Source organism: Salvelinus sp. IW2-2015, linkage group LG1 (assembly GCF_002910315.2).
Source record: "Salvelinus sp. IW2-2015 linkage group LG1, ASM291031v2, whole genome shotgun sequence".
Taxonomy (NCBI): Eukaryota; Metazoa; Chordata; class Actinopteri; order Salmoniformes; family Salmonidae; genus Salvelinus; species Salvelinus sp. IW2-2015.
The window spans coordinates 8,250,877-8,271,482 of NC_036838.1; the positions used below are offsets into that span (position 1 = coordinate 8,250,877).

A 20,606-nucleotide genomic window follows, 5' to 3' on the forward strand; every position below is an offset into this window, starting at 1 on the left:
AAAACATTGATCATGGCCATACATTTACAATGAGTGTTATATTATCCTGAAAAGTAGCCTAGCTGCACAACGTTGCCCTGAGGCAACAAAAAGAAAACAATAAAAACCAAATATGTTCAAAACCTATTAAATATGCTTCTTTAGAGGTTTCTACACAAAGTACACTACCGTTCAAAAGTTTGGGGTCACTTAGAAATGTCCTTGTTTTTGAAAGAAATGCCAATTTTTTTGTCCATTAAATAAATAACATAGGCCTACAGAGGCCCATTGTCAGCAGCCATCACTCCTGTGTTCCAATGGCACATTGTGTTAGTTAATCCAAGTTTATAATTTTAAAAGGCTAATTGATCATTAGAAAACCGTTTTGCAATTATGTTTGCACAGCTGAAAACTGTCGTGCTCATTAAAGAAGCAATAAAACTGGCCTTCTTTAGACTAGTTGAGTATCTGGAGCATCAGCATTTGTGGGTTCAATTACAGGCTCAAAATGGCCAGAAACAAAGAACTTTCTTCTGAAACTCGTCAGTCTATTCTTGTTCTGAGAAATTAAGGCTATTCTATGCGAGAAATTGCCAAGAAACTTAAGATCTTGTACACCGCTGTGTACTACTCCCTTCACAGAACAGCGCAAACTGTCTCTAACCAGAATAGAAAGAGGAGTGGGAGGTCCCGGTGCACAACTAAGGAAGAGGACAAGTACATTAGAGTGTCTAGTTTGAGAAACAGACACCCCACAAGTCCTCAACTGGCAGCTTCATTAAATAGTATCCACAAAACACCAGTCTCAACGTCAACAGTGAAGAGGTGACTCTGGGATGCTGGCCCTCTAGGCAGAGTTCCTCTGTCCAGTGTCTGTGTTATTTTGCCAATCTTAATCTTTTCTTTTTATTGGCCAGTCTGAGATATGGCTTTTTCTTTGCAACTCTGCCTAGAAGGCCAGCATCCCGGAGTCGCCTCTTCACTGTTGACGTTGAGACTGGGGTTCTGTGGGTACTATGGACCCCCTAACCAAAAGGGCCACATTGATCTGTTAAAATCTCTATGATACCACATCATATAGCCTATTATAACAACCAACTCAGGTCTGATTTCATGACATTTCATTGAAATCTTGGATTTCAGTTTATTTTCAAACGATAAAGAGAACAGAATTAAGACAACGCAGGATCATTTTTATTTGGATTAAACATTCATAAAAAGTGGCCTTAGGTTATTGAGCGATCTAGTCTGGTTTGAACCTCAGAGGAAGATAGTTTTATAATGTGGAGGTTCCTTTCAGGGCGAAAGGAAAAGACTCAATGCTAGCTTACCATTAAAAACAAATTGTTTAATTTAAGAAAGTAAGAAATCATGACTTTTGGCCATCATAACAATGGTAGGTGAAGCCATTGACCACAGTGCCTCGTACTGTGAGGACAAACTTGTATTGTAGAGTGTTTTCTTCCCCATTCCCTTTGTGCCATTGTTCAGATTTGTGTATTGCCTTTATTTTAACAGGGAGTCTCATTGAGACCAAGGTCTATTTTGCAAGGGAGCCCTTCATATACACAAATTACAACATACAATATAATGCAAATGTAACAAAGTAAAACACACTCAAGAAAAACACTGTCATTCCTCAGAAAAGATGTCCCCAACCACCATTTACAAACCGAGAGGCACCAGTACATCCAGTTGTAGGTAACTCGTACGTCGAAAGGTTATGTTTTCTACGGCTGGCCATGCTTTCCACCTGGCTACCCCTACCCCGGTCAACAGCCCTGCACCCCCCACAGGAACTTGCCCAAGCCTCCCCAGCTTCTCCTTAACCCAAATCCGGATAGCTGATGTTCTGAAAGAGCKGCAAAATCTGGACCCCTACAAATCAGCTGGGCTAGACAATTTGGACCATCTCTTTCTAAAATTATCCGCTGAAATTGTTGCAAACCCTATTACTAGCCTGTCCAACCTCTCTTTCGTATCGTCTGAGATCCCCAAAGATTGGAAAGCTGCCGCGGTCATCCCCCTCTTCAAAGGGGGAGAAACTCTAGACCCAAAACTGCTACAGACCTATATCTATCCTACCCTGCCTTTCTAATGTCTTCAAAAGCCAAGTTAACAAACAGATCACCGACCATTTCGAATCCCACCGTACCTTCTCCGCTATGCAATCTGGTTTCCGAGCTGGTCATGGGTGCACCTCAGCCACGCTCAAGGCCTAAACGATATCATAACTGCCATTGATAAGAGACAATAGTGTGCAACTGTATTCATCCAACCTGGCCAAGGCTTTCGACTCTGTCAATCACCACATTCTTATTGCAGACTCAACAGCCTTGGTTTCTCAAATGACTGCCTCGCTGGTTCACCAACTACTTCTCAGACAGAGTTCAGTGTGTCAAATCGGAGGGCCTGTTGCCCGAACCTCTGGCAGTCTCTATTAGGGTGCCACAGGTTCAATTCTCGGGCAGACTCTCTTTTCTCTGTATAACATCCATGATGTCGCTCTTGCTGCTGGGGATTCACTGATCCCCTCTATGCAGACGACACCACTCTTATACTTCTTTGGACACTGTTGTTAACTAACCTCCAGACGAGCTTCAAAGCCATACAACTCTCCTTCCGTGGCCTCCAACTGCTCTTAAAATGCAAGTAAAACTAAATGCATGCTCTTCAACCGATCCCTGCCACCCTGCCCGCCCGTCCAGCATCACTACTCTGGACGGTTCTGACTTAGAATATGTGGACAACTACAAATACCTAGGTGTCTGGTTAGACTGTAAACTCTCCTTCCAGACTCACATTAAGCATCTCCAATCAAAATTAAATCTAAGTCGGCTTCCTATTTCGCAACAAAGCATCCTTCACTCATGCTGCCAAACATACCCTCGTAAAACTGACTATCCTACGATCCTTGACTTCCGTGATGTCATTTACAAAATAGCCTCTAACACTCTACTCAGCAAATTGGATGCAGTCTATCACAGTGCCATCCGTTTGTTCAACAAAGCCCCCATATACTACCCACCACTGCGACCTGTATGCTCTCGTTGGCTGGCCCTCGCTTCATATTCGTCGCCAAACCCACTGGCTCCAGGTCATCTATAAGATCTTTGCTAGGTAAATCCCCGCCTTATCTCAGCTCACTGGTCACCATGGCAGCACCCACTAGTAGCACGCGCTCCAGCAGGTACTGTTTATTTTTGTCACGTTCCTGACCTGTTTTCCTTGTTTTTGTATGTGTTTAGTTGGTCAGGGCGTGAGTTGGGGTGGGCATTCTATGTTATGTGTTTCTATGTTGGGTTAAATGTGTTGCCTGATATGGTTCTCAATTAGAGGCAGGTGTTTGACGTTTCCTCTGATTGAGAACCATATTAAGGTAGGCTGTTCTCACTGTTTGTTTGTGGGTGATTGTTCTTGTGTCTGTGTCTGTGGCACCACACGGGGCTGTTTCGTTTGTTCGTTCGTTTGGCTAGTCTTTCCTGTTTGTGCGTTCTTCGTGTCTATATGTAAGTTCTCAAGTTCAGGTCTGTCTACGTCGTTTTGTTGTTTTGTAATTTTCAAAGTGTTTTTCGTGTGCGTCTTGTCTTTAATAAATATCAATTATGTCTGCATACAACGCTGCGTTTTGGTCCGACCCTTACTCCTTCTCCTCATTCGAGGAGGAGGAATTAGACAGCCGTTACAATTTTKCTCCTTTGCACCCCAGTATCTCTACTTGCACACTCATCTTCTGCACATCTATCACTCCAGTGTTTAATTACTGTTTTGTAATTATTTCACCACTATTGCCTATTTATTGCCTTACCTCCCTTATCCTACCTCATTTGCACACACTGTATATAGACTTTTTCTATTGTATTATTGACTGTATGTTTGTTTATTCCATGTATAACTCTGTGTTGTTTTTGTCGCACTGCTTTGCTTTATCTTGGCCTGGTCGCAGTTGTAAATGAGAACTTGTTCTCAACTAGCCTACSTGGTTACATTTATTTAATGGTATTTATCCAAACAATTTACACAACATTCTCTGTCAAAGTGGAAGAAAAATKATAGCATTTGTAAAAATGTTATAAAAAATGAAACACTAATATGTCTTGATTAATAAGTATTCAGCCCCTTGAGTCAAGACATGTTAGAATCACATTTGGCAGCGATTATAGCAACTGTGAGTCTTTCTGGGTAGGTCTAAGAGCTTTTGCACACCTGGATTGTACAATATATGCACATTATTATTTTTCAAATTCAAGTATACCCATAACATGATGCAGCCACCACCATGCTTGAAAATATGAAGAGTGGTACTCAGCGATGTGTTGTGTTGGATTTGCCACAAACATAACGCTTTGTATTTAGGACATGAAGTTAATTTCTTTGCCACGTTTATTTGTATTTTTACTTTGGTGCCTTATTACAAACAGGATGCATGTTTTGGAATATTTTTATTCTCTACAGCCTTCCTTCTTTTCACTCTGTCATTTAGATTAGTATTGAGGAGTAACTACAATGTTGTTGATCCATCCTCAGTTTTCTCTTGTCACAACCATTAAACTCTGTAACTGTTTTAAAGTCACCATTGACCTCATGGTGAAAATCCCTGAGCGGTTACCTTCCTCTCCGGCAGCTAATTTAGTAAGGACGCCTGTATCTTTGTAGTGACTGGGTGTATTGATACACCATCCAAAGTGTAATTAATTACTTCACCATGTTCAAACGGATATTCAATGTCTGATTCTTTTCTGTTTACCTATCTACCATAGGTTCCCTTCTTTGGCAAGCCATTGGAAAACCTTATGCAACTTATTTTGTGACTTGTTAAGCACATTTTTTACTCCTGAATTTATCTAGGCTTGCCATATCAAAGGGGTTGAATACTCAAGACATTTCAGCTTTTCATTTAGTAAAAATGTCTGCATTCATTACACTTTGACATTATTGGGTATTGTGTGTAGGCCACTGATTTAATTCATTTTAATATTCAGTCTGTCACAAAACAAATGTGGGATAGTCAAGGGGTGTGAATACTTTCTGAAGGCACTGCATTAGTGCCACATTATCAAATGAAATTTGATTGGTCACATGCGCCGAATACAACAGGTGTAGACTTTACAGTGAAACGCTTACTGACGAGCCCTTAACCAACAATGCTGATGTTAAAAAATAAGACACATATTTGCTAAATAAAAATGAAATAGTAACACAATAAAAACAATAATAAGGCTATATACAAGGAGTACCATTTCCTAGTCTATTTTATTTATGAATTTTATTTATTTAACCTGTATTTAACTATGCAAGTCAGTTAAGAACAAATTCTTATTTACGACGGCCTCGGGGCCGTAATGACCGTTGTTATGTTTGGAGGAAAAAGGGGGAGGCTTGCAAGCCAAAGAACACCATCCCAACTGTGAAGCATGGGGGTGGCAGCATCATGTTGTGGGGGTGCTTTGCTGCAGGAGGGACTGGTGCACTTCACAAAATAGATGGCATCACGAGGTAGGAAAATTATGTGGATATATTGAAGCAACATCTCAAGACATCAGTCAGGAAGTTGAAGCTTGGTCGCAAATGGGTCTTCCAAATGGACAATGACCCCAAGCATACTTCCAAAGTTGTGGCAAAATGGCTTAAGGACAACAAAGTCAAGGTATTGGAGTGGCCATCACAAAGCCCTGACCTCAATCGTATAGAAAATGTGTGGCCAGAACTTAAAAAGCGTGTGCGTGCAAGGAGGTCTGCAAACCTGACTCAGTTACACCAGCTCTGTCATGAGGAATGGGCCAAAATTCACCCAACTTATTGTGGGAAGCTTGTGGAAGGCTACCCGAAACGTTTGAACCAAGTTAAACAATTTAAAGGCAATGCTACCAAATTATAATTGAGTGTATGTAAACTTCTGACCCACTGGGATGTGATGAAAGAAATAAAAGCTTAAATAAATAATTCTCTCTCCTATTATTCTGACATTTCACATTACAATAAAGTGGCGATCCTAACTGACCTAAGACAGGGATTTTTTTWCTAGGATTAAATGTCAGGAATTGTGAAAAACATTAAATGTATACGTTTAAATGTATTTGACTAAGGTGTATGTAAACTTCCGACTTCAACTGTAGATGGGGCGGAGAGAAAAGCCAGCAGCAGGTCGTGCGACAAAGACCCCCTCCAAAATGAACCATTTGGATAGCAGAGTCCCTACTGGGTATTTCCCATCCCACTTTAGCTGAGACAGGTAGAAAAATTATCTATACAGCTGAATATTCTCAACATACCAGTGTCAACATTGTATTTTTTTATTTTTATTATTGGTATTAAAAAAAGTTTTTTTTAAACCATGTTTTTTATTTGTTTTCATAAATGACTCATTGCATTTTAAATATATTGGGAATGAGCTATCCACATTGCAATGTTTTGAAATGCGCGCTTTTATTTAGAAGATTTCCTCATTAACATATAAACAGGACGTCATCGTTTGTGCTGCTGATAGAATACTAGTAGAAGAAGAAGCCTCTTCAACAACAACAACACGGCTACTGATTCAGCCATCTCTGTACCGTTAGCTTGTTAGCCAACATAAAACCTACCCATTGCATCACTTTGGACCTTTTTTTTGTATAGCTACACGGATATTAGTGTTTTAAACGCAATTCTGATAACGTATGTACTAGTTGATTTAAACGGAATTTGCAATTTAAGATTGATACTGAGCCTAGCACTAGGGCAGTCGCTCATGCTAACGTTAGCTAGCTTACATCCCCGATAATGAGCTCACAAAGCTTATCCCCCGCTGTTAAAAAAGATGTCTGCTGGACAGAGAAAGAACCTCCGGGGCTGAACATTGTCGTGAAAGAAGAAGAGGGGGATACAGTAAAAGGAGAGGAAGAATCTTTCAGAACGATGAAGGAGAAAGAGGAGGCTATCACATTGAAAGAAGAAGAGGGGGTTGTTATGGTGAATGAAGAGAAACGTCCTTTTGTAGTGAAAGAGGAAGTAGACGAATTCAGAATGAAAGAGGAGACTATCACATTGAAAGAAGAAGAAGAAGAATATTGTATAGTGAAAGAGGAAGAGGAAGAGATAGCTATCTCAATAAAGGAGGAGGAAGGAGAGGAGACTGAAGACACCAGTGAGTTTTGTCCCAGATAGAACAAGGTTTTGTCCAGAAGGGATTTTACAGATTTGGTATAAATTGACTTTTCGTAGCAGGTTTAGGAGAACTTATACAGCAGGTTAGGTTTAGCACACACACACTTCACAGAGTAGGGGTGCCATAATGGCAATATGTATGTTTGTTCTGCCCACTATGCTTCATTTGATCCCATTGGAAACAACAGACTGTGGTGTATCTTGGGTTAGTTATACAAATCTTTGGTATTGTCTTAAAAACAGGGGCACAAACTGTGCAGTTGTTGATCCGATGTGTGGTTTTAAGAGGTATTCTACTGACCTCCGTTTTTTAATATATATTTTTTCATTTTCGTTTAGTTTGTATTCAGAGTTCGCTCTCCGACTGAAGGTCCTAGGATGAAGAGAGTGATATGCCTGGAATCAGGTAGAGAGCCAGCTACACCCTTTGTTTTAACCAATAGTTGAACTCTTCCCTTTACAGAACCAAGGCAAAATGCTGTTTTCTGGCCCTCCCAGGGCTGTATAGTGAAAGAGGACATCAGAAAGATACAGGAAGAATATAGTGTGGCACCTGTGAGTCCCAGCCAGACTGTTGATGATGATGACAATGCTATTCACTACAATGAAGAATGGAACATGGAGGACAAGGATTGGTTTCCTAGCAACTGGCTGGAGGTAAGTATTTCCCAGTCATTGAGTGTTTTGGTTCTCAACAGTCCTTCCTTGATTCCTCTCATTCTTGATTCTTCAACCTCCTTCTTTGAATACATTGGAGGAGAATATTTGAGGTTCCTCCAAATGTCCTATATATGTAAATGCACTTGGCAAATAAAGGTGATTCTGATTGGACTTTCTCTTCCAATGCAATTTGGGAAGGAGGTCCAGAGAATGAGAGGAATCAAAGAAAGACTGCTGAGACTTTTGAGAATTCAAAATTCCTTGACATGTAGGAGAGTTTCCCACCCTAAATTGATTCTGTCATTATTTACACATGTGTTTTCCAGGACACGTCTTTCCCGCCCCCCTCCCCTCTCCTGGAGCCCCCAGGTCGTGCCTCACTGTGGGGTCTGAAGAGGGTGTCTGTGCGGCTAGTCGATTGCATGAAAACACAGAGGCTGAGTGGAACTGCGAGAGGAGATGGAAAGGGAGGTTCAGATTCAATGTCATCAGGTAAGAATAATGGTGTGTGTGGATTAGTCTCCAATCTTCTTCTGTAACAGTTCATTAATTGATATTTATTGACCCATATTTGCAAAACATAGCTATTTAGTGTTGATTAGCAGCTCACCTGTCAGGGCTATACAGTGCAACCGTTTTGGTCTCGTATAGGGCTGTTGTGGTCCCGAAATTTTGTCAGCCGGTGATTGTCAAGGAAATAACTGTCGGTCTCCCAGTAATTGACTGTTAATTAATCTTAAACACATTTAGCATCGTCTGGCTTCCACACACAGCCTACAAGCCACTGATGCAGAACTTTGGAACATCTACATTTTAAAAAGTCGAATAAATCCATGTAATATAGCCTACACCTTCACAATAAATCCATTATTATTTTAGAGTGGTCTAAAGAAACATGATATGAAGAAAATGTATCTAGAAAATGTTCTATTTCAGAAGAACAGAATAGCATACTCTGAGTTGTCCTTATGGCATTGCCAGATCAGGATCTAACATATGGCTGTGGGCTACACTAGTTCATTTAGCATCCAAGATTTGCTTAGAATTCCATGGCATTATTTTATAGTATGAAGAATACAACTGAACAAAGCTGAATAAAATAGAAAGGATATTTTCTCCAAACGGTTTGAGAGAGTGCGCACATGCGGCTATTCCGTGTTGAGCGGTTAACAAATAAATAGGTACTCTTATATGCTTAATTTAGTGTTATTAATGTAACTTTAGTTGTTCTGTAACTTTTAGTTGTTGTTTAGATGTTTAATACATTGTCAGGCTGCATGATGTGACTCTAATGATGATTTGAAAAAAGTTGCCTGAAAGGCATGGGCTCTGCTTTGTTTCTACACACTTCATCAGTCCCTCATTCACAATTTGACAAGCACTTGATAATGCCTTGAATTTCCCGGCGGCATCCCCTTTGTGTGGCCATAATACACCCCCAAAAAAACCTTTGCAGTCCTTTTCCCTGAGTGCTGCCTGCTCTGAAGCATCTATCATCTCACTCACACAGCTCTCCATCACGTCTTTCTCACAGGCTACAAGTGAAGACACTTGTAATAGGATAAGAACGCGTGCATAGGATAAGGACGCTTGCAGTTGTGTCCCCAATGTGTCTTATCCTATTCCGAGGTGCATATTGACGATATTGGAAGAACTGTCTACATTTACTTTTCGTCAGCCAACAAGATGAGTAGGCCTAACGAACAGCAACAGCACTAACCTATGTCAATCCACTATCCCCCATAGTACAAAAGTTGACCTATTCTGTGCAATAAATAAATATTCCAAACATAGTCTGGAACAGTTGTGGGATGTGATAGATCTCAAATTAATACAACCATTAGCTTTAAAAAAAAAACTACGTAATGAGGCTGACGCAACAGATCAGAACTTTTAGCTTAAAATGTTGCTAAACTATTAGGCTGTTTCTTCACATTATAAGCACAGCAATGTGCACACGGCAGTAGGCTATAAGYGCAAATGTTCCATTAGTGGGAAAACACCATTATCAAAAGTAACCACAAATGTGATTATGCATGAAATGCTTTTATTATAAAGGTGCATTTTTATGGTGAAAATGATCTTCCCCAAACTTGAAACTCACTGCACTGTATGCCAGTTAGGCTCTACACCTGTTGTAAAACTGATTTAATGTGCTTCATTTTAAGAAGTTATTTGGCTAATTTAGTATCAAAACATATAGAACTATGCGATAGGCTACATGAGGTGTGCGACTATGATGAAAACATAAAAAAGCTTTGTTTCTTACCTTAAGCTGGGCATCATTCACAAGTGATGATATATAATTCACAAGTGATAGGCTAATATTGTCACACGTCAGACTATTCTTGTTTTAATCTTGTCTTTACACATATTAAATAATATGTGTGAAATTCGCTTTGATTTAGAATGGACCATTATCATGCACCTGACTTGTAACGGGCAGGGGAAAAAATACATGTCATCTCTGCACTATACCACCCCTACCTTGTCACAACACAACTGATTGGCTCAAACGCATTAATTAAGAAGGAAAGAAATTCCACAAATTAACTTTTAACAAGGCACACGTCTTAATTGAAATGCATTCCAGGTGACTACCTCATTTTGTATTTGTATTTATTATGGATCCCCATTAGGCAGCAGCTGCTCTTCCTGGGGTCCAGCAAAATTAAGGCAGTTTATACAATTTTAAAAACATTACAATACATTCACAGATTTCACAACCCACTGTGTGCCCTCAGGCCCCTACTCCACCACTACCACATATCTACAGTACTAAATCCATGTGTATTTATAGTGTGTGTGTGTGTGTGTGTGTGTGTGTGTGTGTGTGCCAATTATTGTGTTGCTTCACAGTCCCCGCTGTTCCGTAAGGTGTTTTTTAATCTGTTTTGTAAATCTTATTTTGCTGCTTGCGTCAGTTACTTGATGTGGAATAGAGTTCCATGTAGTCATGGCTCTATGTAGTACTGTGTGCCTCCCATAGTCTGTTCTGGACTTGGGGACTGTGAAGAGACCTCTTGTGGCAAGTCAATTTGGGTATGTACCAGTGTCCAAGCTGTGTGCTAGTATTTTAGACTAGAGGTCGACCGATTATGATTTTTCAACGCCGATACCGATTATTGGAGGACCAAAAAAGCCGATACCGATTAATCGGCCGGTTTTTATATATATATTTGTAATAATGACAATTACAACAATACTGAATGAACAATGAACACTTATTTTAACTTAATATAATACATCAATAAAATATATTTAGTCTCAAATAAATAATGAAACATGTTCAATATGGTTTAAATAATGCAAAAACAAAGTGTTGGAGAAGAAAGTAAAAGTGCAATGTGCCATGTAAAAAAGCTAACGTTTAAGTTCCTTGCTCAGAACATGAGAACATATGAAAGCTGGTGGTTCCTTTTAACATGAGTCTTCAATATTCCCAGGTAAGAAGTTTTAGGTTGTAGTTATTATAGGACTATTTCTCTCTATACCATTTGTATTTCATATACCTTTGACTATTGGATGTTCTAATAGGTACTTTAGTATTGCCAGCCTAATCTCGGGAGTTGATAGGCTTAAAGTCATAAACAGCGCAATGCTTGAAGCATTGCGAAGAGCTGCTGGCAAACGCAGTAAAGTGCTGTTTGAATGAATGCTTACGAGCCTGCTGCTGCCTACCACCGCTCAGTCAGACTGCTCTATCAAATCATAGACTTAATTATAATATAATAACACACAGAAATACGAGCCTTAGGTCATTAATATGGTCAAATCCGGAAACTATCATTTCGAAAACAAAAGGTTTATTCTTTCAGTGAAATACAGAACCGTTCCGTATTTTATCTAATGGGTGGTATCCATAAGTCTAAATATTGCTGTTACATTGCACAACCTTCAATGTTATGTCATAATTACGTAAAATTCTGGCAAATTCATTCGTAACGAGCCAGGTGGCCCAAACTGCTGCATATACCCTGACTCTGCGTGCAATGAACGCGAGAGAAGTGACACAATTTCCCTAGTTTAATATTGCCTGCTAACCTGAATTTCTTTTAACTAAATATGCAGGTTTAAAAATATATACTTCTGTGTATTGATTTTAAGAAAGGCATTGATGTTTATGGTTAGGTACATTCGTGCAACGATTGTGCTTTTTTCGCAAATGTGCTTTTGTTAAATCATCCCCCGTTTGGCAAAGTTGGCTGTCTTTGTTAGGAAGAAATAGTCTTTACACAGTTCGCAACGAGCCAGGCGGCCCAAACAGCTGAATATATCCTGATTCTGTTGCACAGAACGCAAGAGAAGTGACACAATTTCCCTAGTTTAAAGAAATTCATGTTAGCAGGCAATATTAACTAAATATGCAGGTTTAAAAATATATACTGGTGTATTGATTTTAAGAAAGGCGTTGATGTTTATGGTTAGGTACACATTGGTGCAACGACAGTGCTTTTTTCCCGAATGCGCTTGTTAAATCACCCATAAATTAACAGGCACCGCATCGATTATATGCAACGCAGGACAAGCTAGATAAACTAGTAATATCATCAACCATGTGTAGTTAACTAGTGATTATGTTAAGATTGATTGTTTTTTAAAAGATACGTTTAATGCTAGCTAGCACCTTACCTTGGCTCCTTGCTGCACTCACATAACAGGTGGTCAGCCTGCCACGCAGTCTCCTCGTGGAGTGCAATGTAATCGGCCATGATTGGTGTCCAAAAATGCCAATTACCGATTGTTATGAAAACTTGTAATCGGCCCTAATTAATCGGCCATTCCGATTAATCGGTCAACCTCTAGTTTAGACAGACAGCTCGGTGCATTCAACATGTCAATACTGTCAGGACCCGGTGCGAGAAACAGTCACTAAATCGGCAGAACCCAGAAGATGAGGCAGACACAGCAGTACTAGAGATGGTGGTTTAATAAAAAATAGATAATTTCCAAAATACAAAGAAAATCCACAAAGTGGTAAAAACAGCAAGGGAAAAAACAAACCTAAAAGACTAATCCAAAATACAAAAGAACAAAACCAGAGAACCTCTGGAAAATCCAACAAGAGAAAAATATATGTTCACAACAAGGCTTGGGCTGGGGCTGGGTGCTAACATACAAACACTGAGCAAGGAACTAAGGAACACACAGGGATTAAATACTAACAAGGGAACGACATACAGGTGCAAACAATAATAGAGCAAGGGAAAAACAAAAGGTACAAAAAAGGTGCAATGGGGACATCTAGTGACAAAAAAACAGAACAGTCCTGGCCAAAACCTGACAAATACCTCTCATAAATATAAGTAGTGAGTCAATCTCTTCTCCACTTTCAGCCAGGAGAGATTGACATGCATATTATTAATAGTAGCTCTCTGTGTATATCCAAGGGCCAGCCGTGCTGCCCTGTTCTGAGCCAATTGCAATTTTCCTAAGTCCTTTTTTGTGGCACCTGACCACAGGACTGAACAGTAGTCAAGGTGCGACAAAACTAGGGCCTGTAGGACCTGCCTTGTTGATAGTGTTGTTAAGAAGGCAGAGCATCGCTTTATTATAGACAGACTTCTCCCCATCTTAGCTACTACTGCATCAATATGTTTTTTTTAAATATTTTTAATTTTTTTATATTTTTTATTAAAAAAAGATTTCTCCCCCTTTTCTCCCCAATTTTCGTGGTATCCAATCGCTAGTAATTACTATCTTGTCTCATCGCTACAACTCCCGTACGGGCTCGGGAAAGACGAAGGTCGAAAGTCATGCGTCCTCCGAAGCACAACCCAACCAAGCCGCACTGCTTCTTAACACAGCGCGCCTCCAACCCGGAAGCCAGCCGCACCAATGTGTCGGAGGAAACACCGTGCACCCGCCCCCTCGGTTAAGCGCGCACTGCGCCCGGCCCGCCACAGGAGTCGCTGGAGCGCGATGAGACAAGGATATCCCTACCGGCCAAACCCTCCCTAACCCGGACGACGCTAAGCCAATTGTGCGTCGCCCCACGGACCTCCCGGTCGCGGCCGGCTGCGACAGAGCCTGGGCGCGAACCCAGACTCTGGTGGCGCAGCATAGCACTGCGATGCAGTGCTCTAGACCACTGCGCCACCCGGGAGGCCCTTTGCATCAATATGTTTTGACCATGACAGTTTACAATCTAGGGTTACTTCAAGCAGTTTAGTCATAACAACTTGCTCAATTTCCACATTATTTATTACAATATTTAGTATAGGTTTAGGGTTTAGTGAGTGTTTTGTTCCAAATACAATAGTTTTAGTTTTAGAAATATTTAGGGCTAACTTATTCCTTGCCACCCACTCTGAAACTAACTGCAGCTCTTTGTTGAGTGTTGCAGTCATTTCAGACGCTGTAGTAGCTGACGTGTATTGTGTTGAGTCATCCGCATACATAGACACTCTGGCTTTACTCAAAGTCAGTGGCATGTCGTTAGTAAAAATTGAAAGAGCAATGGGCCTAAACAGCTACCTTGGGTAATTCCTGATTCTAACTGGATTATATTTGAAAGGCTTCCATTAAAGAACACCCTCTGTGTTCTGTTAGACAAGTAACTCTTTATCCACATTATAGCAGGGGGTGTAAAGCCATAACGCATACGTTTTTCCAGCAGCAGACTATGATCGATAATGACAAAAGCTGCACTGAAGTCTAACAAGACACCCCCCACAATCATTTTATAATCAATTTCTCTCAGCCAATCATCAGTCATTTGTGTAAGTGMTGTGCTTGTTGAGTTTCCTTCCCTATAAGCATGCTGAAATTCTGTTGTCAATTGTTTACTGTGAAATAGCATTGTATCTGGTAAAACACAATTTTTCCCAGAAGTTTACTAAGGGTTGGTAACAGGCTGATTGGTCGGCTGTTTGATCCAGTAAAGGGGGCTTTACTATTCTTGGGTAGCGGAATGACTTTAGCTTCCCTCCAGGCCTGAGGGCACACGGTCTCAAGTAAACTTAAATTGAAGATGTGGAAAATATGGCAATATCGTCTGCTATTATCCTCAGTAATTTTCCATCCAGATTATCAGACCCCGGTGGCTTGTCATTGTTGATAGACAACAATCATTTTTTCACTTCTTCCACACTGACTTTACGGAATTCAAAAGTACAATTCTTGTCTTTCATTATTTGGTCCGATATACTTGGATGTGTAGTGTCAGCKTTTGTTGCTGGCATGTCATCCCTAAGTTTGCTTATCTTGCCAATGAAAAAGGCATTAAAGTAGTTTTCAATATCAGTGGGCTTTGTGATGAATGAGCCATCTGATTCAATAAATGAAGGAGCCGAGTTGTCTTTTTCCCCCAAAATKTAATTTAAGGTGCTCCAAAGCTTTTTTCTATCATTCTTTATATAATTTATCTTTGTTTCATAGTGTAGTTTCTTTTTAATTAGTTTAGTCAGATGATTTCTTAATTTGCAGTACGTTTGCCAATCAGTTGGGCTGCCAGACTTAATTGCCATACCTTTCCCTCATCCCTCTCAACCATACAATTTTTCAATTCCTCATCAATCCAAGGGGATTAAACCGTTTTACAGTCATTTTCTTAATGGGTGTGTGCTTATTAGTAACTGGAATAAGTAGTTTCATAAATGCGTCAAGTGCAGCGTCTGTTTGCTCCTCATTACACACCACAGACCAGCAAATATTCTTTACATCATCAACATATGAATCACTACAAAACTTATTGTATGACCTCTTATACACTATATTATGCCCAGCCTATGGAACTTTGGTTTTCCTAGATATGGCTATTATATTGTGATCACTACATCCTATGGATTTGGATACTGCTTTAAAGCAAATATCTGCAGTATTAGGAAAGATGTGATCAATACATGTTGATGATTTAATTCCTGTGCTGTTTGTTACTACTCTGGTAGGTTGACTGACAACCTGATCCAGGTTGCAGGCACTGGTTACAGTTCGATGTTTTTTCCTGAGTGGGCAGCTTGATGATAGCCAGTCAATATTTAAATCACCCAGAAAATATACTTCTCAGTTGATATCACATACATTATCAAGCATTTCACACATATTATCCAGATACTGACTGTTAGCACTTGGTGGTCTATAGCAGCTTCCCACAAGAATGGGCTTTAGGTGAGGCAGATGAACCTGTAGCCATATTACTTCAACAGTATTTAACACTGCCTCCGTTGGCATTTCTGTCTTTTCAGTAGATGTTATAACCATGTATTGCTACCACTGTCTCATCAAAGGTATTATCTAAGTGAGTTTCAGAGATAGTCAGAATATTAATGTCATCTGTTACAAGCAAGTTATTGTCTTCATGGACCTTGTTTCTTAGGCTACATATGTTAATATGGGCTATTTTTAGCACTTTTCTGTGTTGCTTGATTGTTTTTAATGCTTTAATGGGAAGCTTATCAGAGGTAGACTTATTCATGTTATTTACATTGGAGCTGATAGTTCAGGGTGAGCTGCATAAAGGGGTCTTCCTACTATATCACACCGCCTCAGTGCTAACAGTGTAAGTCTGGTTTATAGGGTCATGATTACTGCTTACAATAGCTGTAGGATAAACAGATGTATTTCGGGTACATAAATTAAATTACTTACATTGTGTTTGCCAATGCCCCTAAGATCATGTACATTTGATGCAGCATTATGACGACTCATTGTCACAATGGTAGAGATGAACTGAGCTGGTTTTGGATCATTTACCAGTCATTGTTTCAACGCAGCCTTGAAATGCGTGGAGCCAAGATGATTTGGATGGACTCCATCATTCCTGTAGAGTATCTTCTGTTTCCAGAAGGTGTCAAAGTTATCTATAAAAGTGACTCCAGCAGAGCTACGGTAGTCTTTTAGCCAGATGTGTAATGCCAGCAGTCTGTTGAATCTTTCACATCCGCGGCCCAACGATGGTACTGGACCTGAAATTATTGGCCATTTTTTGGAGTCTTTTAATGCTAAAATCAGTTCTTTGAAATCCATTTTCAAATGTTCCGAGCTAGCCCTCCTGATGTCGTTTGACCCCACATGGACTACGACAGCGTCAGCTCCCGGCATCTGTGGTAGAACAGTYGGAAGCAGCCTTGTTATGTCCTGTACTCGTGCTCCTGGGTAGCACAGGGTTTTTGCCTTGGGACCGAGATGTTTCTCACCATAGAGCTGCCTATAATGACAGCTGGTGATGTTGAATGGGCCGGTCTCTCAGGCAGCCTCATGTTCTGTTGAGGCTGGGAGCTCTGAGGGTCTGAACCCGAGGTAGAAGAATACCAAGAGTGTGCAAAGCTGTCATCAAGGCAAAGGGTGGCTACTTTGAAGAATCTCAAATATAAAATGTATTTTGATTTGTTTAACACTTTTTTGGTTACTACTTGATTCCGTATGTGTTATTTCATAGTTTTGATGTCTTGGCTATTATTCTAAAATGTATAAAATAGTAAAAATAATGAAAAACCCTTGAATGATTAGGTGTGTCCAAACTAGACAACAAAAAAGGTATAAAAGCTGCCCAATTAGTGGGAGGGATGAGGGCAACTTCTTGTCGTGCGAGGGGCTCAAGTTCAGAACGGCTGTCAGTCAAAACCCATACAGCGATGAGAAGTGCAGAGCCAGAGCTCTGACGTCATGTATAGCATGTTACTGTATAGCCACTGCATGCCAATTTAGGCATTTATCAGTGTAAAGGGTTAAAGTAATGAAAAGTACTTTTTTTTTTGTCAAGTTTTTCGGGGAAGGCTAACTCCACTGTAACCTGAATTAAGTATTTGAGGTGTGAGTTGAGGAACAATCAAATCAGATTCCCTCCCTGTAGCACAGAAGGCATTAAAGGACAATTCCACCTCTTTTCAACCTCATTCACTATATCCAGCACCAAACCAGTGTCTACATATATGATCTGTGGTTAAAAAGATTAGAAGAAAGGTCCTAAAAAATGCTTCTTTGTGACATCACAGGGGTAGGATTAAAATAGGGATGGGCATGGTTGTCCGAATATTTGAATATCTGAAGGAATGTTAGTATTATTTACTTGCAAGTATTATTTTTTGATAAGAAAAAATATATTTGAATGAAAATGCTTTGGAATTGTTTTTATTAAATTGTCTGTGACTTTGCTACATACAAGGATTGACCATGACATTAGACATTTTAATAAAACAACAGTTATATTACAGTTTTTATGAGTGCGCCAGTGGAGGCTGGTGACTTGAAAAATTGAGGACGATGGGAGACACATGGTATAGGTGCGGAACGCACGGAGACCACAAAGTGTGTTTAAAAAATAATCAAAGACAAATAATTTTAACCTAAAGCATTTAGTAAAGACRTTTATAGTACAATATTATGGGGAAGGGGAATGAGAGGGCTACTTACACAGTGTTGGAAAGGAATCACAGCAGTGATTGAATGAGGGTATGAGGCATGAGTTGAGGTGTTCAGAGGCTTGACCAGTGCAGGACAGGATTTTACTGGGAAGACAAAAAACAATAACACAACACACTACACGGTTAGACAAAAGAGGTTAAGAATGAGTTAGTCTAAGCAAGGAGTAAAATCTTTGATCTGTAATAATGTGATTGTGTATGTGATTGACTCTACACACAGTGATCAGAGAAAATTGATAGGGGTACTCACAGTGCTTGGAAGGAAAACATTCAATGTGCCAGTGGATGAGCAGGTACATGAGACGTTCATGGCTTCAGTTCATGTCAGGAGAAAGTTGACAATGGTAGTGGAGTGGAGTAGTCATCACCTGTTAGTCAGGGAACAGGAGGGAACTTAGCTGTAAATACAAATAGCAGATACGTTATATTACAGCTGCGCCATCGTAGGTTTGGACAACGAGTTTCTCTATGAAGTTAAACTCAGACATCTCAAAATTCATGTAGTCAAACACAGACTGCGCATCTCGCCCGCTTGACACATCRAAGTAGCCCAAGGAACGTTCCTGAATAAAGCCCTGATCATCCACATACCTGACGATAACTGACAACTGCAAGCAGACTGGTGGCACCATGGGTCCCAGAGCGGTGGGKTTTTCCTGATATGTTAACCTAACTATGAAAACTCTGCACCCTATAAGGTATGACAGTGATTCATMAGTTGTAAAAAGGTTTTATATGGGCTATGATGGGACCAATCAAGTCACATTGTTTTAAAACACTCCTGGCCCTGGGGGGGATGAAAACCCTGCCAAACTGCAGCTTCCTTATATTTGTTCATATAAATTATATTTAGACTAGATTAGGAGGGGGATTTCCTCTACTCAGACACATAGACAACAACTGATAGACAATGAAACTCACAGGACTGAGCTGGCTTTATGCATGTTTGCATCATGCAGGCCTATGCAACTGTAGGGCTTGTAAAAAAAAATAAAGAGACATCTGCCATCACTATTATGTTGATTGATTCATTCCAGGTAATCATTTTGGATGAAAAACGTATAGGCAGCCTAGCCAGCCCAGTTTTGAATATAATAAAAATGTGATCACATTCACATCTTCTCCTGACACACAAATGGACTATAAATACATAACGTTACCAATTAGTTTACCCTGACCAGATGGACATGGAGCATAGGCTGTATGCAGCTGCTCTTATTAGTAGCCGACAGTTGATCAGACGGAAAAATCGCCTCGTTTTCGTCGCATACAGCATGTCAGATTTCTAATGTTTAGGTGTAGCCTAGGCTGCAGCAACATTTATGTCATGAGTTTTTGCTTGTGTCTGTCCGGGCTGATTATGTGTTATCATCTTTGCTAAATAAATACCAGAGGAAAGTGCAAAGCCTACTTGAGTGCACGTGACAAAATGTGCTGCGTCAACCTCTCTCTTTAATCTAACATTTAATGGATGATGCGATGGAAGCTATCAAATCATTCGGGATTGTTTTTGACATCCCAGAAAAGATATTCAGCATGTAAAGAATCTTAACGTGCAATTACAGGCGGCTTGATGATAGGCTCCCTGTTAACCAGCTAGACATTTGATGCCAGTTGGTATCGAACGCTCTCACCTTTTCGCAGAGGACGACCCTCGCTTTTAATCCACACCTTTTCATCCTTCTTCATGAAACTGATCTCAGGCAGAGGTCGATCCTCGCTTTTAATTCACACATTTTCATCCTTCTTCATGAGACTGATCTCGGGGAGAGGTCGACCCTCGCATTTTAATTCACACCTTTTCATCCTTCTTCATGAAACTGATCTCAGGCAGAGGTCGACCCTCGCTTTTAATTCACACCTTTTCCATGTACCCCAGGGAATGAAAGGGGTTCTTCAACAAAAAGTCTGCACACTCGCACTGGTAGCTAGCTACTGAAGTTAAACGTTAAATACAGTTGAAGTCGGAAGTTTACATACACCTTAGCCAAATACATTTTAACTCAGTTTTTCACAATTCCTGACATTTAATCCTAGTAAAAAAATCCCTGTCTTAGGTCAGTTAGGATCACCACTTTATTTTAAGAATGTGAAATGTCAGAATAATAGTAGAGAGAATGATTTTTTCAGCTTTTATTTCTTTCATCACTTCCAGTGGGTCAGAAGTTTACATACACTCAATTAGTATTTGGTAGCATTGCCTTTAAATTGTTTAACTTGGGTCAAACATTTTGGGCAGCCTTCACAAGCTTCCCACAATAAGTTTGGGTGAATTTTGGCCCATTCTCCTGACAGAGCTGGTGTAACTGAGTCAGGATTGTTGGCCTCCTTGCTTTGCACTGCTTTTTCAGTTCTGCCAAAACATTTTCTATAGAATTGGGGTCAGGGCTTTGTGATGGCCACTCCGATAACCTTGACTTTGTTGTCCTTAGCCATTTTTCCACAACTTTTTGGGGT

The 20,606-nt window shown here is 40.1% G+C and overlaps 1 protein-coding gene across 1 annotated transcript in view; it reads left to right on the plus strand.

Moving 5' to 3' along the window:
- The first annotated feature begins 6,499 nt into the window (after positions 1-6,499).
- LOC111960355 (zinc finger protein 431-like) overlaps positions 6,500-20,606 on the plus strand; it is a 31,211-nt gene continuing 17,104 nt past the window's right edge. Inside the window, exons 1-3 of the mRNA XM_023982357.2 lie at positions 6,500-7,105; positions 7,589-7,782; positions 8,112-8,277. Coding sequence (XP_023838125.1) covers positions 6,742-7,105; positions 7,589-7,782; positions 8,112-8,277 — 724 coding nt within the window. The 5' untranslated portion in view covers positions 6,500-6,741. The remainder of the gene's footprint in view (positions 7,106-7,588; positions 7,783-8,111; positions 8,278-20,606) is intronic.